Source organism: Mirounga leonina, unplaced genomic scaffold (genome assembly GCF_011800145.1).
Source record: "Mirounga leonina isolate KUSES-001 unplaced genomic scaffold, KU_Mleo_1.0 Mir_177, whole genome shotgun sequence".
In the NCBI taxonomy this organism is placed as follows: Eukaryota; Metazoa; Chordata; class Mammalia; order Carnivora; family Phocidae; genus Mirounga; species Mirounga leonina.
The window spans coordinates 1,166,658-1,191,905 of NW_023270459.1; the positions used below are offsets into that span (position 1 = coordinate 1,166,658).

Below are 25,248 nucleotides of genomic sequence, written 5' to 3' on the forward strand. Positions count from 1 at the left end.
GGTGCCCCTCTGTGATCACGTCTCTCTCCAGTCATGCTCTGCTCTAATCCTGGCAGGATTCCTGCCAACTCTGATATACACCATAGCCCTCCTTCTCTTCTCTCATTCTAAGTTTTCCCTACCTCTCCATCTCACCATCTGACATGGGACTATGGCCGAAGGCCTTGATTCATATTTTCATACACCAGTGAATTCATTCCTCATCAATTCTCAGCCCTGGCTAGGCATTACCCCTCAAATCCCAATGCAAACCATCTGGGATGGGCCTCTGTTCTTGGAATAAAATGTACCATGTCTTTCAAGGCAATGTGGTAAGAGGGAATATTTTATTTATTTATTACTTAAAAATTTTACTTATTTATTTGAGAGACGGAGAGGGAGAGAGTGCATGCGCACACAAGCAGGGGAAGCAGCAGAGGGGACAAGCAGACTGCACTGAGCATGGAGCCTGACACGGGGCTCGATCCCACGACCCTGAGATCATGACCTCAGTCAAAATCAAGAGTTGGAGACTTAACTGACTGAGTCACCCAGGTGCCCCTAGGGAATATTTTAAATGCACATCATTTCAAACTAGCAGTTCCACAGAATTCTAGGAATTTATCCTAGAGATGCTTAAAGGGTACTCATTACAACACTGTTTGTAAGAGCAGGCCAAACATACCAATTTATGTATTCTTGCTATTATGCACCCATTAACAATGAGGGATATATATATACACACACATATATATATATGAAATCTTCAAGTTATACTGTTAAACAAAATTGGTTAATATGTACAGTGTTCCACTCTATGTATTAAAACGATCAAAACAATGAACAAGCTGAAGGGAGAGTATATGTACTCATACATGCACAGAATATTTCACAAAACATACACCAACTGGGAAGGTGGAAGTATGGAAGGGAGGAGCCCTCACTTTTTACCTTTCATACGGTTTGATTTTACAAGTCTTGAAAACAAACACAAAAATTAAACATGTTCTAATAAAACAATAGAATAAACACCACTGATGGTTCTGATATACAGACAAGATTGGCATCCAGTGCTCAACAACTGCCTGTTCAGGATGGGGTGGGAGGGATGTGTGCCAACACTGCATAAGACAATGGCCTGCCCCAAAGGAGCCCTACTCTGGGGGCAGAGCCATCCCGCAACCAAGAACTCCTGCCCCTGATGCTAGAGAGCAGAGAGGAGCCTTCCCTGGTGGGGAGGGAGGGAGGGGTGTGAAGTTGCTGAGCTCTGAGTCTGCTGCAGCCTTGCTAGGTTCTTGTTCTCACTGTCCTCCTGTGAGGGATTTAAGCCGGTGTGACTCCTGGCCTGAGGAGCCACCTCACCCTATAACCACGGTGCTTCTGTGACTTGTACATAAAAATTCAGAAAAATAAAGGTGACTATTACAAAGTGGATGGGCCTGGGGAGATGAGGGAAACCAGGTAACTCTGTGGCTCCCCAGTCCCAATCTTAGCAGCCCATGTGGATTTCCTCACTTATAAAATGGGGATAATAACAGTACCTATTTCATGGGGTTGTTGTGAGAACTAAATAAGTTACTGACAATAAAAACAATTTACATCTATTGAGTGTTTACTACATGCCAGGTACTGTTCTCAGAGCTCACAACAACCCTAGAAGGTAAGCATAGTTACTGTCTTGATTTTAAAGATGAAGAAATCAAGGCTCAGAAAGATTAAGTTACTTTGTTATATTGCAAATGACAGAACTGGGATTTAAATCCAGACAGCTGGGCTCTAGAGCCGCCAAAGAAGACTGCTTTCAAAGTTAGTGTCCAAGTAAAGCCAGTACTTGGCTTGTTGTAAGGGCTCAATGTGAACTATTATCATGGGGAAGAAGGTGGGAAGGGTTTGGATGCGCTGACACGGAGCCTCCAGGTCCCCTCCCCAGTTAGCTTTCAGGTAGCACGACTTGCCCTCTTCTCCAGCCTGACTCTGGTCTACGAGGGGGGCTCTTGGGACAGACAGTTTTAGAGAAGCCTGGCTCAGCCATCCCAACGCCAACCTCATGGGACACAGAATATACCTCTCTACTGAGCGCTTAGGGAACTGATATGGACTATATCTAAACTCAAAACTCTCTTGAAGCTCTTTATGCCTAAGTCCAACTTACCTTTGGGAGTAAAGAACAGTTTAAGATGACTCACAAATTTTGGAAGAATTCTAAAATTCCCTCCTAGCTCTGGTGTCCTAGAGCTTGAGAAATGAATTACTTGCTCAGCTTCCAACCCCCTTTCACAGGTAATGACTTTAGTCTCTTCCTCTGCTGCCTAGACAGGCCACCCTACGTAACTCTTCCTCTGCTATGGGTTGTTTCCAGTTTGCACTGTCCTCCCCAGTAACCCCCCATTCCATATCTGAGGACATCTGGCAACAAAGCCCCAGGAGACCTATGATGATGACTTGGGAGGTCAGGGACTCCCCACCCAGCTACAAGCTCAGGACCTACATTTCTCAGCACCATTGTGGGGGTGGGCCTCCTCAGCCCTCTGACATCTGCTTTTGTTCCAGGTCTCCCTTCCACTGTGCTTGTCTCTAGGGGTGGAGACTCACCAGCACTGTTGGCCTCCGACTCCAGCAGATGGATGTCATTGCAGTCCGCCAGCGAGTGCTCCAGGCAGAGCTGCAGGAAGCGGGCCTGGGTGCGAGTGACCCGCTTCAGAAGTGACAGCAGGGCCACCGTCTGCTCACACTCATTCCAGCCCTTGAACCAGCCAGCGAGGATGCCCACCTGGTCTCGGAACATCATGGTGCCGGGCCTGGGGCCAGGGTGGAGGGGACGGCGGTGGCGAGGGCCAGCGCCGTCACATGGTCTCGGCTCGGGGCTCCTGTTACCTCTCCCCTGAGGGCCAGGGCTTGAGGACGTTCCCTGGCGTGGTGGCAACGGGCAGTGGGGGGAGGAGGAAACCTGCTCACATCGGGGGAGGTCTTGGTCCAGCCACACCTCTCCAGGCTCCTAGAAAAGGAAGCAAGGGGGTCAGACAGAATGAAAGGGCTGGAACTAGCATGGTTAGTGGGGGTTGAGGGGGAAGGAGCCTTCATGCCTTCCTCTCTCAGGGTATCTGCTCTGCTGAGCCCCCGGGGAGAAAGATGAAGCCAATTACCAGATACTAAACCAAATTTCCTTCCAATCTCCAGATCCAGAGAAAAGGCTTGACTGGGATTCAGAGAGACTGAGGAGAAGATGTTGCCTAGCATGCCTGGCTGTCATGGGACCAAAGGAAGCAGAGTAAGTTGGTAGGATTTTCCAGAAATCGGAAATAGGAGAGGCTGCACACTACAGGGAAAGATCTGAATTAATGGAGACGTGGTCCCAGGTGACACATGACCCCCAGCACATGCCTTGACATTGCTGGTCTCTGGCCACCTCTTCTGAGAGTGGGAAAGAGTGACTGCTCACCTGCTAAGAGGACTCCATGGAGTTTATATTATTTCAGTCTAAGACTCACAAAGCTAAGATGTGAGTGGATGATGGGGTGGCAATCCCAGTGGAGATCTCAAGTATGCAGACAGCTAACTGATCAGTAACTGCCTCAGTGCCCATGGGTAGGGGCATGGACAAAGGCTTTTTCAAAGATTTCCAACAGGCTGGGGGATTCACCTCCTCCAAACCAACTCTGCCACTCTGGGAAAGGTGCAGCTCTGACCTCTAAGATCTCACTCGTCTCTGCTCTGAGGTGAGTTTCCCCCAGACCTCTTCTTCATTCCCCTGAAGGCTACTCCTGACCCAAGCCCCCTGGGTTGGGAAGTTCCCTTGGCTCCCAAAGATGCCAGACTGTCACCCAGACTCCTAAGAGCACAAAAGATGCCAACCTGAGAAGAGTCACATCCAAAGTAAAAAAACTCCCAAGCAAGAAAGTGTCCAAATTCCTCTCTTAGACAGGAACTACACAGGAGCTGTGTTAACTGGGCAGACAACAGGCCTATTCTTCAGTTGACTGATTTCTGGACACTACTCTGAAGCCTTTTTCTAAGTATCTTGAGCTCTAGGTCTCCACTCCCATTTCCCTGTCTCTCCTGCAACCAGTGCCTTGGCTCTATCCCCAAACCACATTTGGCTCCATCTCCTTCTGGCTGCCAAAGGACTGAGAACTCCACACAAAGACCCACTGAACCTGCTGGGCTCAGGTCTTAGGGAGCTACTGCCATCTCCCTGAACTTCCATGATCCCGCTGAAGAGGGCTGTGAGGTACATCTGAGGATGGCTGTGACTCACCTGGCAGATCCTCTGTGGGACACCTGAACAGATCAAACTGCCCCAGATGTCAATCCCTTTGGATATAAGGAAAAGTGTAGGGGAAAATGAAACCTTGTTCCAAGTTAAACAGACCTTTCAGATATCTTTTTTAAAGTTTATTTACCTTTTTATTAATCTCTACACTCAACGTGGGGCTTGAACTCATGACCTTGAGAGATCGAGATTTATACACTCTTCTGACTGACCCAGCCAGGTGCCCCCGGAAATCTTTTTTAAAAGGAAATCAAATGTTGCCTCCTGGCTTAAATCCTCCAAAGACTTCCCATTTCACTTAAGTGAAACCTAAACTAAACCTGAACGTATCATGGCCTACAGGGCCCTGCAAGACTCTTGTGGCCTCTCCAACCTCATCTTGTACCAAGTTTTCTTATTCACTGGAATTCTCTTCCCCCAAACCTACTTATGCTTGTCACTCAAGTCTCAATGTTACTTCCTCAGAGAGAGGTTCCTTGACCATCCAGTCTAAGGAGTCACACTAACGCTACTTCTTCTATATAATTTGACACCCTCAGGTATCACCTTATTTTTGTTGTTTCTCTTTCCACCAGAAAGCAAGCTATATAGTCACCCAGTGCCCAGAACAGTGACTGGTACATAGATGGTGCTCAATACGTATTTGTTGAAAGAATGAATAAAGAAGGTAAGCATGGAAGCCACACTTGAGATTGAGCCTTGCGGCGAGAAGATGATAGAAGGAATGGCTCACGGGATGGTAAACAGATTTAGAAACCTTGTCCTAAGAGAAAAATTTGAAGGCACTGAGGAAATTTCCCCAGGGGAAGAGAAGACTCAGAAGGAATGACATAACTGACTTCTAATATCTGAAGGGGTAGCACACAGAAGAGGAATTAGACTTGTTCTTTTACTCCAGAGGAGAACCAGGAAAAACAGCTGGAAGTGAGAGGTGACATGGGAAATGTTGAGTCAAGAAAATTAAGTTCTAGTCTTGCCCCAGACACTGATTCACTTTGATCTTTAAGCGAGTCTGCTTCCCTTCTCTGCAATGTGTAAGATAAGGAGCCAGACTGGATCAGACATGACAAATGGGTTTTACTTCACAGATCAGCTCCAAACGACTGGCAGTGGCTGCGTGGAGCACTGTGGTGAGAAGGATCCTGAAGAAATGAAGCAATATGAATACCCATCAAAGGGCAATAATAATAAACTGGGGACACACCTCACACGATGGGATATTGTGTAGCTATCAAAAACATGCTTGATCCCGACAGCAGAATACGAAAAACACAACTATATATAGTGTTTGATCTTTAACCACCAACCTGCAGGGATGATCAAAAGCTCCGTAGTAATATATACAATACAAGGTCATTTTTGTAAAAAGAAAATAAAAGCCATACAAAAACCCTTATATATTATATCTCTATATGCACGTGTATAAAGAAATGCGTATAAGGACACACCCTGGGCTGTTCACATTGGTTACCATGGAGAGAAGAAGGAATTAACTCCCTTCATATAACTTTGTAGCATTTCACTAGTTGCAAGTAAACACATATTACTTTTGTAATTTTTAAATAATTTTATTTGAAAAAGTTTTCAGGTTGCATTCTACTTCCCAGCTCAGTGAGAAAGAACTGTGATTGATTATCAATGGTTGCCCTGAATGCAGGATGGATGAATGGTAGTTCACAGGCCTGAAAAAATCAGTCTCCTTTCCCAGCTCCAGCATTTTGTGGCTTTCAGCCCCACGGAGACAGCAGCTGCCTCAACATAAGGAAGAATTTTAAAATAATGTATCTGTCCAAGAAAGGAACTGGCTGCCATGTGAGGAGGTAATAAGCTCCCTGGCTGATGGAAGTGGTCAAGTGGAAGCTACATGAACATCCCTTGGGAGTGGGAGGGATTCCTTCACTGGGTGGCAACTCATAAGATAGAAGGACATGTTACTATTTCAGAGGGAACATTTGTGACGAGAGGTTTGATATGCCAACAGCATTTACGGCAAGAAGATGACCAAATCCACAAACAGACCAAAGTTGTGCACTGTCTTTCCCATGAACTTTTACTGGGTTGTTACTTTTCCTAAGCAACAGCACTGTGCCCCCCAAATAAGCTGCTGGCCAGCTTCTTCCCCCAAATAAGCAAAGCTGTGGGACAGAGCAGGGTCTCAAACATGACATTTAATAATAAGGCCAGGTTTTGAATGAAGCAGGCTGGTGAGGACTATGGTGAGTTGGAAAGCACATGCCCTGTCTAAAGGAAGAAGTCACTTATTTTAGCTCTAATCAACTGCTGCCATGGGGGAATTTGGGCCCAGTATTGTTAGGTCTTAGTTGTGTGTGTGTGTGTGTGTGTGTTTTGTTTTTTGCTTTTTTAAAGAGGAACCAGAAATCAGGATTTTTAAATAAAATTCCCCTATTTTTAAATGTTGGAAACCAATTCACATTAAAACAGCAACAATGAACCACTATAAGGAACAAACAAAGCTTGTGGCCTGCGGTCCTTGGAATAGATGGACACAAACTGTGAAAAGACCAGGAGTCTGCTAACTATCCTTCCCTCAGGCCTCTCTGGTTTATACCTTCAAACCACCCAGCTGCTCGGGAACATGACTGGCAGAGAGGATCTAATGCCCAACAATGGCTCTGACAATCCTCAGTAAACACTGGGGGCTTTAGAGAAACAGTCACTTTTAGGACAGAAGAAGGATGCTGGGTGTTTGGTCTGGATGGTGACTGGAGGGGAGGACTGTATGGCCTTCTTCCATCGAAGGGCCAGAGGTCCCAGCTACCTCCTGTCCTGGGTGCTTGGCAGCAATGAGAAGGGAAGGCCTGGGTTGGTACGATGGGCCAGGAAAGAGGCATCAGCACTGACTATTCCAAGGCTCTTTACTGTGATGGATTCTGGTGGATCTGCTTACCAAACATCCATTCCCATCTTCTGGTACCTTTGGAAAATTAACTGTCTTCCTTGGCTCCAGGAATAGACATAGAAAATCTACTGGCCAAGGAAAGTCTTCACTGAATTCCTGCTGGAACTACTGGGGAAAATAAGTTCTCTATCAGCGTTACTCAGATATACATCTCCTGATGTTACTGGCTGCCACTTCTGCTCCCTCACAGGGAGAGCCTGTCTCAGAATGAAGCTAACACAGATGAAAGCAGAGTCAAGAGATAAGGGGACAAAGAAGGAGACCTGTTCACATTTGAAGACCTGGATCAAATCCAGCTAGCCTGAAGCCTCTCACTCCAGACTTTTCAGTTATATGGACCAATAAATACCTTTTGGGCTAAGGACAGTTTGAATTGTGTTTCTATCACTTAAAGTTGGAAGAGCCTTGACTGCTCCCCCATACAAAAACAGAATTTACCAGTGCTCTGGTCTTGTCTTTGTATGACCAAAAAACTACTCCCTCCTTTGAGGCAAGACACTAGAGGGGAACCGCTATGTCAAAAGCCACTTAAACAGTCCAATATTACCGCTGCCGTATTTGGTCTCTAAGGGACCAAGTAACCCTCTTTGGAAGCATCTACCAACCCTGGAGGGTGAGAAATGAAGCCAAAATTGGCTAAGAGGTTGTAGGAAAAACTGTTCACTAGGCTCCCTTCCTTGGCTTCAAGCAGCAAGAAGTGGCTCACAGATAGGAGGTGCCTCTGCAGGTCAGCTCTCCTCATTTGGAAGCCAGGCTGTGGAGTCTGATGTGGCTGAAACCTGGGCTCTCCTACTGATACTTACTTGCTGTGTTGACCTTAGGCAAGTAACTCAGTTTCTTCCTCAGTGAGGCTTGTTATTAAGAATGAAATGAAACAATGTATATAAAAATACCTACCATGATCCTTAGCATATCTTCCTATAGCACCTATCCTGTCATATGCTAGGCCCTATGCTAACAGCTTTCTGTGGATGAGTTCATTTGATTCTAAAAACAACATATACGCTATATTTCACACATATACGTAAGATACACATGTATTACACACATATCTACAGATATACACACACAATATTATTCTCATTCAACAAATGGAGAAACTGAGACACAGAAAAGGTTAAGTCACTTGCCTAAGACTACACACAGCTAAGCTCAGATTTTCAAGGCCAGATAGTCTGGCTCTTGCTTGTTCCTCAGAATATTACAGCCTCCTGTAAGTTCCCTTCCACTACCTAGAAAAGTTGGGCAAAAGGTACACCCTTTAATGCCAACATCTCTAAATAAGGGGGTCCTATTAGCCTTCTTACCCATTCCTAGCCCTTCTACAGCACCCACCTAGGCCTTTCAGGAATTCATACTTCATGAACAAGGTAACAGGCTAGTTACCTAACGTTAACTCACTATCCTGACCGGAGAAGAACAGGAGAATGTCAGATGCCAAGGGAGCTCAACTTCTCTTTTGTAAAGACCAACCATTATTTTCAGAAACTCCTGAAATATGTACACAAAATATGCATACTATTGCTTCAGCCAAGAATGAGGCTTTTGTATGAATAGTTCTGAGGAACAGAGGGAGAGGAGGGGAGAAGCCAGGCAGGGCCTCCTGGAAGATAAGCGCCCCCCTGGGAAGCTGTGGGAAACCCTGGAGTAGAGAGGAAGCTGGCATCCCTTCCCCCTTGCCCCCATGTATTGCTCTCTTTCACTCATCCCACCCTTAAATGTGTTGACCCTTCCCCAATAAAACAGTATCTTTAGCTCTTTCCTTTCTCTATACTTGTATCCTATCACTTGATAATCAACTCCCACAGATTCAACTACCACCTTTCTGTGGACAACTCAGAATTTCTTAAAGTCATCTTGGACTCCTTTCTCTTCCATAAGATCTATTCATCTGCTCTCGATAATTTTTTTCTTTTCTTTTTTTTTTTAAAGATTTTATTTATTTATTTGACAGAAAGAGAGAGAGAGCACAAGCAAGCAGAGGGAGAGGGAGAAGCAGGGTTCCCACCGAGCAGGGAGCCTGATGTGAGGCTCAATCCCAGGACCCTGAGATCACAACCTGAGCCAAAGGCAGACGCTTAACTGATTGAGCCTCCCAGGCGTCCCAATAATTCTTTTTTTCTTAACGTCAGCTAAACATGCCCTCCTTTTTCTTTCCTAAAACTCAAGTGGCTCTGGGACCACACTGTCTGGGTTGGAAAGAGAATCCTACCACTTACTACCTGTGTAACTTTGGGCAAGAGATTTCACCTTGCTGTGCCTGTTTTCTCATCTGTAAAATGGGTTTAATAATAGTACATACTCTCATAGAGTTGCTAGCTATTATCATCCTGGATTCCTCTCTTTCTAATCCCATAATTAAGTCCTGTTTTCTCTATACCCAAAATACATCTATCTCTCTGATTTTTTACTGCCACCACCATATTTAAGTTACTATCTTTTTTCATCTGGACTAATGTAATGCCTCCTCATCTACCTCCTGCTTCCATTCTTACCCGTTTTCCTTGCATAAATCAGTGAACATTCTTTAAAGAAAAAAAAATTCAGATCATGTCACTGACTTGCTTTAAAAACCCTCTAATAGCTTCCCAAGTCTCTTAAATGAAAATGTAAAACTCCTTACCATGGCCCACAAGGCCCTACATGATCTAGCCTCTTCAATTCCCTGCCCCCTCTCCCTCACACTGGTTTCCTTGTTGTTCCTTGAGCCCATCTCAGGGCTTTTGTCGCTGTTGACCCCTCTACCTGAAATGTTCTTCCCCAGATCACCACATGGCTGGTTCCCTCTCATCAATCAGATCTGGGTTCATATGTGTCCCAGTCTTCCTCATCTCCCCAAGGAGTTTTTGGTCTGATATCATCGAAAGGTATTTCTTTGAAGGCTGCAGCTTTTCCAGAAATGCCTAGACTGTAAGATCCACGAGGGAAGGAAAGACTGTGGCTGTATTATTCACTGCTACATTTTCAGTTCCTAGCATTGCACCTGGCACACAGCAAACACACCCTCATTATGTCTGTGAAAAATCCCCCCCTCCACCCTTGCAGCAGTCCTTTCTCCACATAAAACAATGCTTAGATTGGAACGCCCCACTCCGAGATCATCCCACACCTGGTCCCTTCTCATCTTTCAGGTTATCAGGCTCAACTGTCACCTCCTCAGCGGCCAATTCTAACCATCCTGAATATAGTGGCCACAGCCACCCTCTTTTTCAATTTATTATTATTTTTTAAAAGATTTTATTTATTTGACAGAGAGAGACAGAGCGAGAGCAGAAACACAAGCAGGGGGAGTGGGAGAGGGAGAAGCAGGCTTCCTGCCGAGCAGGGAGCCTGATGTGGGACTCGATCCCAGAACCCTGGGATCATGACCTGTGCCGAAGGCAGATGCTTAACGACTGAGCCACCCAGGCGCCCTTCACTCTATTTTAATTCCTTCACAGCACATATCACTGATTTCTTTTGTTTATGTATCCTCTCCACTCCCCCATCAGAACGTAAACACCATGAGTTCCAAAACCTTGACTGTTTCATTCACTGCTATATGTCCTGTACCTAGAAAAGTGCCTCCATAAATTGTTTTAACTGCTGGAGTTGAAATTTATACACTGTATACACTGTTGTTCTGTAACTTGCCCTCAATCAGACTCTATTCAACAAATTTACACTAAAACAAATAAAACAAAACCCTACTCAAAGTAATTTACCTAACCCTCTCACAAAGTTCAGAGTCCGGAAAACCCAAAGCTGAGGTACAGGATTGAACACCACTACTCCTGGATTCCACTATCCTACTGAGGCTACCACCAAACCCAGGCAGTCATCTCTTCCCTGTGTCTCTCAGTGAGATCCCAAGGGAAAGTCTGGTTGGGTCAGACTAACCATAGACTCTCTCCAGATCCAAACCATCACAGAGTGGAGAATGACTGGGGCTGGAGAACAAGGGAGGAGGGGAACTGCCACCAGTACTCAGAAAGATCATGGGATGGAATCACAGCAACCTCAGCAAGCAATAGAGAATTCCAGGGTATAGAACCCCAAACACGTCCCTAAGGATCTTCTGTTATTTCACACTTATTCAGGAAAGAAACTGTTTTCAAACTGGGGCTGTCAGGCAAGAGTTCTCTTTCCACTAAGGCTGTTAAGGAGGTAGGATATAAGCCTGGGGTTGCTGAAGGCCATCTTAGTCACCACAAAGTAGAAATCTGTTGAAGATGAAGCTAACTCCTTGGAGAAATGGGCAGAGATTACTGAGAAGAATGTTTGAACTCCTGGATGAAGCTAAGTCTGAAGCCAACCCAGCCCTGGACTTTTTAGTAACACGAACCAATTAATTCTCTTTTTTGATTAAACCAGTTTGAACTAAGGACTAAGGTTCTTTTATGTCTTTGGAGTCCTGGCTGACACGAGCCATTTATTTATTTATTTACTTACCATTTATTTTTGATAACACTGAGCACTTACATGCAGAGTATTGTTCTAGGTACTTTATATATATTAACTAATTCAATCATTGCAATAATTTTATAACATAGAATATCATTATTACTTTCATTTTTTAGATGTGGAAACTAAGAACCAGAGAATTTAAGTAATTGTCCTAGGTCACAAAACTGGTAAGTGACAATGTGGGATGCAAATCCTGTCTAGCCCCAGAATCTGCATACTTAACCACTGTTACTATGCCTCACTGCACCCAACCCTATCTGAACAGAAAATCCAACTCTATGACTCATGGCACTATCATCTTGGGATGGACAGGGTCCAGAGACCTTCTATTTGTGCCACTTGTCTTCAATTACATCATTCGTAAAATGAGATTAATTGTAGCTTACCTACCTCATAGGGTTCCTATGAGGAACATGAGGTGAGAATACATGTGAAGCATTTAAACTGTGACTGGCAAATAATAATTACTCAATAAACAGTAGTCATTAATATTACCACTCTATGGGTCACAAAAGTGCAGCTGGCAAATACAATACAGATGGAAGAGATCTGTTTTCTTTCATCTCTGTCCTTTAAGAGAAGAGAAGAGGTGCCATGGATGGGAGATGAGGAGGCCTTGTCTTTGACCCATTGCAAAGCTGTTAACTCTGCCTGGAAGGCTACTCACCACTGTCCCAACTCCTGTGGAACATCACCGAGCCCAATATCACCTTTTCCATGAAGTCTTTCCAGATAAAGGGCTCCTTCTTTCACTGCCAAATTTCCAAAGCATATAATTTGTACCTCATGTTCTGTCCCATGTACCTGCCCAGCCCCTCTAATGTACTGTGAGCTCACTGAAGGCAGGCTCCAGTGTTTATCCTGTGATCTCTGTTTCCTCTTGTTGATCCTAGAGAGAAACAGAATCCCTCAGAGAAAGCTGAGAGCCCTGTGGAGGCCCCAGACTTATAAAGGCTGAGAAGCCAACCAGGATGGGGTAAGGCAGATCACCAAGAATAGGACCTAAGGCAGCTCAGAATCAAGAGTGAACACAAAGAAAAGTCCCTCAAATAGCAGTTGGAGGGGCAAGACAGCCTCTTCTAGGAGGAGAGGCAATGGAGGCTGGGTAGAGAGAGAAGACAGGAGGGGGTGGGGAAGGTGTATAGAACCTGAATGGGGAGTGAGATCTGAAAAACTTAAGAGATTTCTGGCCAAATGTGAAGGAAGAGCTGCCCATTCTCTGATTCCCACTGTGGGATTCAGAGACAAATAAGACACATCCCAGTACTTTCCAAACTTGCTAGTCCAGTGAGGGTGAGTGGACAAGTACATGAAAAACTACAGGGAGAAGGTGAGTGGTGCCCTAAGAAGTAAAAGGGAGGACTCTGGACAGTAAGACACAGAGAATGAAAAGACCCGAAGGTGCCTTAAAGGGAGGGTGCCTATGTGGAGAGGAATAGATGAAGATTAGAGAGGGACATATGTGTTCAAGCAGATGCACCAAAGGCTAGGGTATGGTGTGGAGGGGCAGCCAGAAGGTAAAAGTGCTGAGGAAGACCTGAAAAGAAATCATTCAAAGGTAGAATATGAAGTAATTGCTCACAGAGTGGGGTGACCTCTGAGAGAAACCAAAATCCTTTCAAGGAGGGCAAGGAGACTTTCTAGAGGGTGGATATTTCACAAAGGGGACTCTCAGGAAAATGGGGGTGGGCAGGAGTTCAGAGGCATACCCTGAAGCATCTTTCAGCGGGCTTTCTGTGGTGAAAGGGAAATCCTCTCAGGGGGCAATGGTTCTCAAATTCGAGCATACATCAGAATCACCAGGAGGGTCCCTAAAAACAGACTGCTGGGTCCTACTCTCAGGTCTTCTGGTTCAGTAGGTCTGGGCTAGACTCCAAAATTTGCATTTCTAACCAGTTCCCAGGTGATGTCGATACTGGTCCAAGGACCATGCTTTGAGAACCACTGCTACAGGGGAAGGGATTCTTTAGTGAGGAGGCCCTCAAAAGGGAAAAGGAAGGAGAAGGCTGCTGAAAAGAAAATGGGGGGAGTCCTCAAGAAGTCTCTAAGGAGGGTGCTAAGGCTCTCTCAATCTCCGAAGGGAGGAGGAGTCTATGAGGATGAAACCTAAGAAAAATGGCCTGAGAAGTCTCTGAGGGTTGAGATTTCAAGAGGTGAGGCTGTCTCTTGAGGATTTTTTTTTATTAAAAGGACACAGTGGAGGCTCTCGGGGGTGAGGGGAGCCTGGAAGATGCTGGGGGCCTCTGAAGGGACAATGGGGGGAAGGAGGTCCAGATCTGAGAAGGATCTCGAAGTTGATTTCAAAGGAAAGAGAATGGAGGTGGTGAGAGGGTATAAATAGGGATCCCAAAAGGGGTAAATCTGATAGGGTTCTGAATGGATGAGGATGTCACAGGTGGAAATGAGGGAATGTTCTGAAGAAGTCTCAAAAAGTGCTGGGAGTTAGGTTGTTGATGCAGGGCAGTTTTGAAGAAAATTCTCTAAAGGGTGTCTGGGGGAGGTGTGGTCTCCTGAGAGAGATCTTGGATGTACTGGAGCAGGATGGCAGAGGTCTTTTCAGGAACTCCTAAGAGAGCTCAGATGAGGAGAAACCTCTGAGTAAAGTTTTCGAAAGGGTATAGTATGGGAAAGGTGGGTCTTCTGAGTGGAATATGGGAATGTCAGAGTAGAAGGTTTTTCAGAAAGAATTCTGGGACTTTCTAAGAGCAGGAGCTCAGTTATTTTGAGGGAAGACTGAATGGGGAGGAGGTTCTAGAGGGCCTGAGGGCACCTGTGAAGAGTTCAGGGAGTGAAACCTCTAGGAAAAGTATCTTAGTAAGGCAGGAGGTCTCTGAGCAGTGATTCAGTGGATTCTTGGGGGGTGTCGGAAGGGTCCTGGGAGGGATTTCAAGGGCTTATCCCAGGAGGGCTTGAGGGGTTGCCGAGGTCTCTGAGAAGATGTGAGGAGGTCTTGGAAATACTGCATCTCACAGAGGTCACGAAGAGAGTCTTACGGTTTAAAGGGTTTTGAAACTTCAACTAAATGTCAGTCTAGAAAGGGGGATTTTCAAGGGTCATCTAAAGAGGACTCTAGAGAATATCAGAGACTACAAGGGACGTTTTTGGAATCCTGAAGAAATCTGTGGAACATGTGGTGTAGGTTACCGGGAAGAGTTGGGATATGTAACAGGGTCTGTGGAAAAGGCTTTTGGAATATGGGATAAGAGTTCTCCAGGGATTTTAGCGAATCTCTGGAGGAATGTTTGGGATAAGTGAGCGTGGTCTTGGAGGAAGATTTTTGGGGTATGTGAGGGTGATCTCTAGGGCATTTCGGGCTGGTGAGACTTGGGGGACCTGAAATCTTTGGGATCTGTGGAAGAGTCTTAAGGGATGACTTTGGGAAGGGGGAGTGTGTATGGGAGATGGCTGGTGCGTGGGGGGGGAGGGGTGTCCCTCTAGGTGAATTTTGGGGATGTGAGCACATTTCAGAGAGTCTCTGGAGGAAGACTTTCAAAGTATTATCAGGGACATTCCAAAGGACATGGTGGCAGGGAGGGGGCTCCGAGATTTGGGGGCCATGAGTGAAACGTCTCCCAGGTGATTTCTGGTAATGGGGGGGTAGGTAGGAGGGAAAATTTGGGGGACCTGTGAGAGGGAAGACCTGGGGAGATTGTGGGGATATGCGAAATAGGTCTCTGGGGGAGATTTCTGGAATGTGCGGGGTCTGGAGGGGATCTCAGGGAGACTGCAGGAGATTTTTAGGGCTTATGAGGGAGGCTCCAGGAGGAGATATGACACACATTGTTGGAATAGATGAGGAGTGGCCTCCGGGGAATATTTCTGGACGGAGGAGGATGGGGGATCTGGGGCCAGAGAAGGGGTTCGCTGAGGAAGATTTCCGAGACCTAAGCCGGCGTCTGGACAAGACTGTGGGGACGTAAGGGGGGTCTCTCGGAAAGATTTCGGGCCGGAGGAGGGGTGCGGGTTTTCAGGGGGCTCTAGGGCGGGTTTGGCGGGGCTGTGGGAACGCCCTCCAGGGAGGTGTCTGAGCCAGACCTGCGGGGGGGTCACGGGGAAGGTCCCCCGACCCGGCCCCTCGCGGTCCCCAGGGTGTGAGGAGGGTTTCGGAGGAAAGCTTCCCAGGCGGCCTGGGCCGGCGACTCGGGGGTCGGGGGTGGGGGATTCTCTCGCGGGCCGGGACCCCCGAGGCCCGCGCTCGCCGCCGCCCGCGGCTCGGGGTCCCTGAGGGGGCGGGGCCGCCCGCGCGGCCTGGGGCGCCCTGAGGTGAGCCCCGCGCGCCCCGACCCGCCGCCGCCGCCCCGCCGCCGCCCGGGCCTGCCCGCGACTCACCGCCTCGGTCGCCGCCGCCGCCGCCGCTCGGGCCTCCTCAGGCCCCCTCCGCCGCCGTCGCCCCCTCTCCGGCCCGCGAGCTCCCCTCCCTCCTCCCGCACCGACCACCGCCGCCGCCGCCGCCGCCGCCGCCGTCGCGCTGCGTCACCGCGCCGTGCGTCACCGCCCCTGGCCCCGCCCCGCCGGGGCCGCCGCGCGCCGGCATTAGCTCACGCCGCGGTGACGAACGGCGCGCCCGCCAACGGGCGGCGAGGGCAGCCCGAAGGGCGGGAGGTGTGCGCGGAGAAAGGCGGGGTCTTGGCAGAGAGGGGAGCGCTGGAGGTTGAGCGAGGCCCCAGAGGCCCGCCCCCTGCGCGGTGGGATTGGTTGGCTGCGGGCTGACGGGCAGTCGGCCCCGCCGGGGCCTCGGGGCTGGCGGGCGGGGCGGGGGCGGGGGCGGGGCGCGCGCGGCATTGCCATGGGCAACGGGCGCGGCGGAGCCCGAGATTGGGCCTCCCGGCCCGCAGGGGGCAGTCTCGCGCGCGGCTACCTCAGCGGCCGTGAGCTAGGTCACAATTCCTGCATCTGGTGTTCAAGGCCGCCTCCTCGCCCCTCTTGCACGGCCCGCCTAAGGCCTGGGCCCGGGTGGGCTCGAGCGGCCGGGTTACGGGTTGGCGCCCAGGCTTCTGGAGTCTCAGCTCTACCACCGCAGCCCTCTCCCAAGTGGGAATACGATTGAAAGAGACGATGCGTAGAAAGCGCTTGGCACAATGGAGGCCGTCAACAAATGGGAGTTGTTGCTTTGACTATTGTAATCTGTTCATTCCACAAACTTCCCTGGATCTGGTGACTAAGCGGAGCGGGGGCCCTCACCCAGAAGGTGACAGAGACATGGCGTGTTAGAGGAACTCAAAGAAAATGCGGTCCGGGTGGACGGAGTGTAGAGTTCCGGGCAAGGAGTGGTGGGAAATGAGCTGTGGCCAGATGTTTGCCCACTTGAGGGAGTTTGGGCTTGTCTTGAGGACACTAGGGAGCCATGGAAGGGCTTCAAGCCAGGGAGAGTCATGGTGAGTTGGAGGTTTGGAAAGATGGCTCTGGCTTTCATATGGAGCGTGGATTGGAAGGAATAAAACTGGGGGCTTTCAGTACCGGGAGGCAGTTGGGGTGGGACAGGGGCGTTTGCACCTGGGCGGGACTGTGGGAGAGGGGGGCGGTGTGGGCGGGAGAGACGCCCAGGAGGCAAGTGAACCTGCCTTGGGACTGGCTGGCCGCAGAGCGGGGAGAGAGGGTGAAATCCTAGACAAGGCCCCTGGCTGGGGGGGTTAGGGGTTGGTGGTGCCTCCCTGAGAAGGAGACCCAGAGGAGAAGCAGGTTTGCAAGATGCTGAGTCCAGTGTGGGCCACCCAGCAGTGGGGGGCCAGGAGGCTGCACAGCGCCGGGTCTGGAGCTTAAGAGAGAAATTGGGGCTGGAAACCAAAATTTGAGGATCATCAAAGATGGTCATTGAAGCTGTGGGTGTTAGTGATCTAGCCTGGGAGGATACGAAGGATGAATGGAGACAAGGACTGGCCAGAACCCTAAGAAAGGGGGACACCTAAGGTTTGAGCAAAGGAATCGACATCTCTCCAAGGTTGAGGAGGGGCAGCCAGACAGAGAGGAAGATGCAGTGAGGAAAGGTCACTTCAAGCCGGGGGAGGGGATATCACAAACCCCATCCACTACCCCCTACATTTAAGTAAAAACCTTCACAGCATATATAGTAGTTCCATAGATAACAGTTCATTTATTCACTCAACGATATTCAAGTACCTAATATAATATGTGTCAGGTGGTGTTCAAGCTTCTAGAAATTAAACAATAGAACAAAGCTTACATTCATGCTTGAAGCTTACATTCTGGTTGAGGGGACATGATAAATAAATAAATACAATGTGATTTGGTGATAAGTGCTACGGGGAAAAATAAAGCAAGCTGAGGGGATGGAGTGATGAGGTCAGCACTATTTTGGGGGAGGGAAGGTGTCTTGGATCAGGTGAGATTTGAGCAGAAATCTGAAGAAATGAAGGGGTAAACCATAGGGAAAGAGGGCTCCAGAAAGAGGGAACAGCAACTGCAAAGGCCCAGTGGCAGGATTATTCACAGAACCACAACGAGGATAACACGGCTGAAATGGAGTGAGCAAAGAGGAGGGTAGAAGACAAGGTCCAAGTGGTAATGGAGGAGGGGTAAAGGCACCAGATAAAGGCCACCGTAAGGACTCTAGCTTTTATTCAAATAACATGGAAGCTGTAGGAGGGTTTTGGGAGAGGAAGTATGTCATCTGCCTTGGGTTTTATTAGGATCCCTCTGGCATTCCTGTGAAGAATAGAGTATGGAAGGGGGAGCAGGGGGACAGTGAGGAGGTTGCTGCGAGAGTTCAGGCAGGAGATGGAGGTTGATGGGACCAGGGTATGGGCCGTGGAGGGGGGAGGTGGGCAGGTTCTGGTTACATTTCAAAATGAAGTTCAGAACTGACAAGTTCTAATGTACGATGAGAGGAATGAGACAGGTTAAGGATGACAGACATCCAGGTGGAGATGTCAGCTGGGCAGTTGGATGTAGGAGTGTAGAGTGCACGGAGAAACCCAGGCTGGAGAAATAAATAGGGTATCCCCTTTGAAAGCCAAGAAACTGGATGAAATCAAAAGAGAATGGTAGGTGAAAAAGAGACAAAGGATTGAGGCCCGGGACACCCCACCATTAAAAGGAAGAATCAGCAAGAGAGGCCAAGAAGAAGCAGCTAGAACACTCGGAGGAAAACCAGGCCAGGGTGTTGTTCTGAAAGCCAAGTGAGGAAAGTGTTTCTTCAGGGCACAGAGAGGGATGGATGGTGTCACATGCAGCTGACAGGGCATGACAGAGCAAGACTGAGAATTGACCATTAGGTCCAACACCATAGTGGTCATTGGTGGCCCCGGCAAGGGTACTTCAGGGGTTGGGGACAGGAGTGACAATCTGCTGGGAGAGAGCTGAAGAGAAAATCAGGAGGAGACATAGGAGGCTGCATGTGTAGATGATTCGAGAAGTTTTTCTGAAAAGGGAAGGAAATGAATGGGCAGTGCTGAACGGAAGATAGGGTTCTTCGTTTTTAAGAAGGAAGAGAACCCCGCTTGTAGGCCAAGAGGAAAGATCTAGTAGGGGTGGGAACATTGATGATGCAGGGAGAAGGAGAATAGCTCCAGTGACACCCGTCAGTAGAGGGGGACAGGGTGGGATCCAGTGCCTGTGGAGGGCGTTCTGGAAGGCTACAGCTGGAGCCAGCATGGCGGGCCAGCCAATGGGGAACTGGGACCTGTGAAGAGTCTCTTTTGTTGGCTTATATTTTCTCACTGAAATACATGGAGTTTTCCCATAAATTACTTCCCTTTTATTTCTCCTTTATATGACAGGACACTGTATTGATTTTGGGGGAGGGGAATTTGTGTATAAGTAGGTTACATTATCTAGGAATTTCATTTCACAGTGGGAAAGGGGGCAACACAAAATGCACTTAATAAAAAAGGGGGTACTGGTCTGACAGAATTGGACACCATTGTTGTAGGGCCCATTATTAGGCCCCTGAAGTTGAATAACTGCAGGAAAAAATTCAGCACTACCTGGGCGCTGTGAAGTCTCCATTTCCCCATCAACAAATGAGTGGCAGTTTGGCTACCAAACATCCCTAAGCTCCCCTTTTCTACTCTGGAATTAAAATATTCCAGAGGGGGGGACAATCCAGGAGAGCTTCCTGGAGGAGGGGAGGAACTAAAGAGCTCATTGTTACCTACTGTGTATTGAGCATGTCCACCATGCCAGGAGGTATGTGAAGCTATTTTATCCTCACAAGAATCCTGAATCAGAGGGGTGAAGTTACTTAGCTAGGGTCACACAGCAAGGCAGCATTCGAACCCCAGTCTGGGTGATTGCAAAGCCTGGGAGGTCCTGGCAGATGAGGGGAAGGAAGGAAGGGGAGGAGCCCTCTGAGACAGTTGTCCCAGAATGGGCATAAACAGGATGTGGTGTTGGATGAAACCTTTCCCCTGCCCCACACTCCGCCCCCTGCAGCCCTAGTCCCCACCTCTAGAAGACAGCGGAACTGAGAAAAGAAGAGGCCTGTGGACAGAAAAGTCATGGTCAGGGGGTTGGGGGGTGTATGGGAAAGGCTGGGGGCTGGGCTGGGGCTGGGGCTGGGAGAGTGCCTGGGTGAAGGTCAGCCTGTGGGCTAGTCAGGGGCTGGGAAGGTGACCCCGCTGCGGCAAAGGGCCTGGCTGTGGGGAAGAGAGAGGCTGGTTCCGGGTTTAGCCCCAGGCAAGCAGATCCCCGGGTCTCCTCAAGTGTTGCCCAAGGGCACCTGCCTAGAGGGCTGGAGCCCAGCTTCTGCCCTGCACCCCAAATGTGTGCACTGGTAAGAGGTAGCACCTGCCTGAGGAAAGCACCCTTTCCCTAAAGTACCCAGAGGCGTCCTGTGAGCCGTCAGACCCACCTCTTAATGAGTAGATGGAGAAACTGAGGTTTGGGGAAGGGGGTCGTGGGGGGGGGGGCTGAGACCAGGCCAGCTCAGCTCTTCCTGGGCTTCTCTGCAGTCCGATTCCCTGGTGGTGTGCGAGGTGGACCCTGAGCTAAAGGAAAAGCTGAGAAAATTTCGCTTCAGAAAAGAGACAGACAATGCAGCCATAATAAGTGAGTGTCATCTCCTCCCCTGGAAGGATGGCAGAGGGAGTGGGGACAAACAAGGAAGTCTGGGCTAGTGTCGCTGCTGCATGGAAGGGGCAACTAACCCCTGTGTGCCATTCCTCCCCAGTGAAGGTGGACAAAGACCGGCAGATGGTGGTGCTCGAGGAAGAATTTCAGGTGAGAGTCTGGGATGGATGGGACCCCCAAGAAGGGCAGGGTGGGACTGGGAGAACCAGGGGGCTGGAACTGATGCTAAGAGCCTGAATTTGGGGGCCAGAAAGGCCTGGAGGTCAAATCCCAGCTCAGCTGTGACTCGAGGCAAGAGACTTCACCTGCATGGGTCTCTGTTTCCCCATCTGTGAAATGGGGATACCTTACCTACCTCATAGGGTCTATGGATTCAATGCTTTAATCCTTGTCATGGGCTTAGAAGTGGGCCTGGCACATAGAATATGCTCAATAAAATGATGGTGATGACGACGACGACGATGGTGATGATATTTTATTGGCACTTAAATGAAAGTTTCCAGATAAGTCAACAAAAAGCTAGGGGAAGGGTGGGAGGAGGGGATAGCCTGGTGATGGGTATTAAAGAGGGCACATTCTGCATGGAGCACTGGGTGTTATGCACAAACAGTGAATCATGGAACACTACATCTAAAACTAATGATGTAATGTATGGGGATTAACATAACAATTAAAAAAAAGCTAGGGGAAATCCTGTATAAAAGGGTAGATCTCCCTCTTTTTTGCCTCACTGTCTTTATCAGTCACACGGGGATGATAATAAGGCTTACTTCTTGTGTTGTGGTAAGGATTTGGGGGCTGGCCCCTGGAGGCTGAGGCTAGGGCTGTTTGACAGGGGAGGGGGATTGGCTAGGAGCTGGGCTCTCTCAGGTCCTTTGAAAGGCAGTGTAGCAAAATGGTTATGATTTGAACCCAGATTCAAATCTGAATCTTGCCGCTCTCTATCCGCAACCTTGGACCAGCATCTTAACAACCCTGGGCCTCAGTTTACTCACCTGTAAAGTGGTGAGAAGAGAAACTACCGCACAGAATTGTGGGAGAAGTCGATGAGTTGATCTATGTGTCTTTCTTAGACCAGTGCTTTGGCACATAGTTCATGCTTACTTTGACAGTCTTTTCTTTTGCTTCCCCCCCCAGAACATTTCTCCAGAGGAACTAAAAACAGAGTTGCCAGAGAGACAGCCCAGGTATCCTAGGGGTAGGGAGGGGGGAGGGTCAAGCCGGGAAGAGGGGGGTGATGATGAAGGAACAGACTGAGGGACCCCTTGGATTCTAGTCTTAATCACAGGCTCTGATCTGGGTTTGAGGCCACGAATTCACAGCTTAGGACTTTTTGTTTGTATACTAATATTTTATTGCAGAATTTTACACTGATGGTCACATGTGATATTAGAGCTTGCTCTTTTTTTTTTTTCTGTACAAACTTTGTCAGGTTTTGGTCTCATGATTGCACTTACTTCATTAAACAAAAAATGGAATTTTTCTTTTTCAATGCCTGAGAATACTTTGGGAAGCAGAGGAGTCATTTGACTTTTAATGATGGGGGGGAATCCTGTGTGATGCCTCCCAAGTCTGGTACTTTTTTTTTTTCTTTTTTAAGTTTTGCGATTATATTGAAGTTTATTTTATTTTATTTTTTTTAAAGATTTTATTTAGGGGCGCCTGGGTGGCTCAGTTGGTTAAGCGACTGCCTTCGGCTCAGGTCATGATCCTGGAGTCCCTGGATTGAGTTCCGCATTGGGCTCCCTGCTCAGCGAGGAGCCTGCTTCTCTCTCTAACCCTCACCCCTCTCATGTACTCTCTCTCTCTCATTCTCGCTCTCTCAAATAAATAAATAAAATCTTAAAGATTTTATTTATTTATTTGACAGAGAGAGAGATAGTGAGAGCAGGAACACAAGCAGGGGGAGTGGGAGAGGGAGAAGCAGGCTTCCTGTCGAGCAGGGAGCCCGATGAGGGGCTCGATCCCAGGACCCCAGGATCATGACCTGAGCCGAAGGCAGGTGCCCAATAACTGAGCCACCCAGGCGCCCTGAGTCTGGTGCTTTTTGTACGGAGGAGCTCTTTGACGTCAAACTCCTATGAAATCTAGTCTATTTAGATTTTTCATCTCCGCTAGGGTGAATTTGGGGTGCCCCAGGATTTTGACCCTGCATCTCAGGCTCTCGATCTCAGCCAGGACCAGCTCCCCAGGTGTCTGACACGTGCAGTCGCACTAGGCCCCATGCACAGAAGGGAGATTCAAACGCAGACGGGGCTTAGTGCTCTGCGGCTGCCTGCCATCTGGAAATTTTTTGTGGTTTTATCTTTGAATTTGTGTTTTGTGTAAAGTCTGATGGGAAAGTGAGCATGTGCTGGGGGCTTGGAGCCTTCTTCGGCTCACACGTGTTCCCTCCTTTGGCCCTGGACAGGTTCTCCCCTGGTCATCTCCCCTGGTCTTCTGTCCCTGGCGGGGGGCCTGAGTGCAGATAGGGGGAGGATCAGAATCAGGGTCAGGGTTGGCACACCTCCCCCCCCCCCCCGCATGACAATTTCAAGGGTCTGTCTTCGAGCATCTGTACTTCCCCTGCTAGTGTCCCCATGCCCAAGAGAGCCTGACTTGAAGTAACAAATTTTAAAAGACCATGACCAGTCGGGAAGGAGACTGCGGAGGAAAGGGAACAGCTTTTCTCCTGCGTTTTGAACAGCAGGCCCCACATTTCCATTTTGCACTGCGCTTGGCAAATGATGGAGCCCGCCCTGGTCTCAGGCCAGAGGTCTAGAGCTCTGGACGGTACCGCATGGTATTTGAGCCCTTACACTCTGGCACTGAATTCCCAGGGCTCAAATCTTTCCTGTATCCACAGAACCTCGTTAAGTGACTCTGGACCTCAGTTTTCCCATCTGTAGTATGGGGATAATAAGAGCACTTACGTTAGAGGGTTATTGTGAATCAAACAAGCACCTACCATGATTATTTTTCATCCTTTTGTATTTGAGGCCAGTATCCTGGGGTCTCATTTGTTAACCCTAGCTTTTCAGACTCAGGCAAGATTTCGAGATTGTGGACTCAGGCAATGGGCATTGGGTGGAGGCACTGAATTTGAATTCCCTTTCGCTGGTGTAGGTTCGTGGTTTACAGCTACAAGTATGTGCATGAGGACGGCCGAGTGTCCTACCCTTTGTGCTTCATCTTCTCCAGTCCCGTGGGTGAGGCACAGCTCTCCCTGTCCCCACAAGAGGGTCTTAGATTCTGTGCGTGGCGTATGGAGGAGCGTGTCCGTGGGTGCAGGTGTGTGACTGGTGTGAGTGTGTGGCATGTGTGGTGTGTGGGTGCTGGGAGGGCAGTGGGGTGGAGGTGGGGACTCAGATTCCGTAAGGGCCCACCCATCCTCCTGAGTCCCAAGGTGTATAAGCCAGTTAACCTCTCGCTTTTACTTAGAAACTCCTGTGTGGCCTCTAAACCATCTCCAGGGACTCTCAGAATAACAAGCCCCCAAACGCTGGGCATAGCGTCAAGAGACCACCTTAGAACAGCTCTCAGGACCCTTTGAAAACTTCAGGGCCTACATGACATTACTAGGGCCTTACTGATAACCAGTGTCCCCCAGTTATGCTCTTTTCTCCTCTTTTCCCCACAGGCTGCAAGCCTGAACAGCAGATGATGTATGCAGGGAGTAAAAACAGACTGGTGCAGACTGCAGAACTCACAAAGGTCTGGGCCTGGGGCTGAGGCTCCCCAGCGCTAAGAAGGATGGGCTGAGGGTCGAGGCTCCTGTTCTGAGGGGCGGAGGGGGTCAGAGTGTTCACCCCCTCGGTTCCTGAGTGGGTCTTAATGTGGAGACCTCTCCCTGCCCAGGTGTTTGAAATCCGCACCACTGATGACCTCACCGAGGCCTGGCTCCAGGAGAAGTTGTCTTTCTTTCGTTGACCTATGGGCTGGAGAACTGGATTCCTGATGTCGGAGTCCCTGAAGAAACTGGGAACTGGGACCCCTAGGGCCTGAACGTCTGAGACCCGACGGAAATTAAAATGCAGGAACTCAGAGATCCTCAGTTCTGTTTCTGTTTCTCCTTGTGAGCGCTAGCCGAGGTTCCCTGCAGTACCGGCCTTAGGCCAGCAGAGGGCAGGCAGACCAAGTGGATGCCCGCTGAGTCCCAGGAGGAAAGGGGGGGGGGGTACCTGTTTCTCGGAAAGAAAGGGAGGGACCTGTAGGGTTTCCTGGGGAGGAGTTGGCGGGGGGCGGGGGTGGTGGTTCCGGGAGGAATTGGAAAATATCCGAATCCAGCAGGCGGCCACTCCTAGGGGAATGAGGACACCTGGGTTCCTGAGAGTGAAGGAGGCAGAGTGCCTGTTTCCCCTCCTCCCCACTTCCCACCCCAGCTCTAGGAGCTAGCAGGCATTAGCTGGCTCTGAATGCTACTTTTCTCAGTGAGCTCCCAGGCTGGAAGAATTTAAAGGCAGAAAAGTTGTTGAAGGATCAAACATAATTGCTTCAGGGAGTTGCTGGGGTGGGTGGTTTGTGGGGTTAGGGAGGCCTGAGGACCCAAGGCTGGGGAAGGTGAGAGGATCCAGGGCTCTCAGTGGACCCCTGAGGGGTATGAAGTTGAAGGTCAGGAAAGGGACAT

The 25,248-nt window shown here is 48.9% G+C and overlaps 2 protein-coding genes across 7 annotated transcripts in view; one reads left to right on the forward strand and one right to left on the reverse strand.

Moving 5' to 3' along the window:
- SAMD4B (sterile alpha motif domain containing 4B) overlaps positions 1 to 16,029 on the reverse strand; it is a 37,568-nt gene extending 21,539 nt beyond the window's left edge. Inside the window, exons 1-2 of the mRNA XM_035023396.1 lie at positions 15,945 to 16,029; positions 2,572 to 2,974 (exon numbers count right to left, since the gene is read on the reverse strand). Coding sequence (XP_034879287.1) covers positions 2,572 to 2,767 — 196 coding nt within the window. The 5' untranslated portion in view covers positions 2,768 to 2,974; positions 15,945 to 16,029. The remainder of the gene's footprint in view (positions 1 to 2,571; positions 2,975 to 15,944) is intronic.
- A 462-nt stretch (positions 16,030 to 16,491) lies between these two features.
- Positions 16,492 to 24,675, forward strand: GMFG (glia maturation factor gamma). Of its 6 annotated transcripts, none has more exons than XM_035023401.1 (7): positions 19,971 to 20,074; positions 20,525 to 20,621; positions 20,743 to 20,792; positions 21,780 to 21,829; positions 23,748 to 23,830; positions 24,262 to 24,335; positions 24,480 to 24,675. In XM_035023401.1, exons 1-7 carry the CDS (start codon positions 20,072 to 20,074, stop codon positions 24,549 to 24,551), a joined length of 429 nt encoding a protein of 142 aa, XP_034879292.1. In that variant the 5' UTR covers positions 19,971 to 20,071; the 3' UTR covers positions 24,552 to 24,675. The 6 variants fall into 6 exon arrangements, 5 of the variants coding, with proteins under 5 accessions (XP_034879290.1, XP_034879293.1, XP_034879292.1 ...); XM_035023400.1 differs by lacking the exon at positions 19,971 to 20,074 and adding an exon at positions 20,096 to 20,346; XR_004682544.1 differs by lacking the exons at positions 19,971 to 20,074; positions 20,525 to 20,621 and adding an exon at positions 16,492 to 16,803 and having other exon boundaries at positions 23,748 to 23,912.
- Positions 24,676 to 25,248: the final 573 nt, after the last annotated feature.

Excerpts from the sequence above, each read along its gene's own strand:
- GMFG (XM_035023399.1), top strand. The coding sequence starts at position 16,671 with ATGCGTAGAAAGCGCTTGGCACAATGGAGGCCGTCAACAAATGGGAGT. Across the intron at positions 21,830-23,747 it reads TTGCCAGAGAGACAGCCCAG|GTTCGTGGTTTACAGCTACA; the intron begins GTATCCTAGGGG and ends TCGCTGGTGTAG. Across the intron at positions 23,831-24,261 it reads CATCTTCTCCAGTCCCGTGG|GCTGCAAGCCTGAACAGCAG; the intron begins GTGAGGCACAGC and ends TTTTCCCCACAG.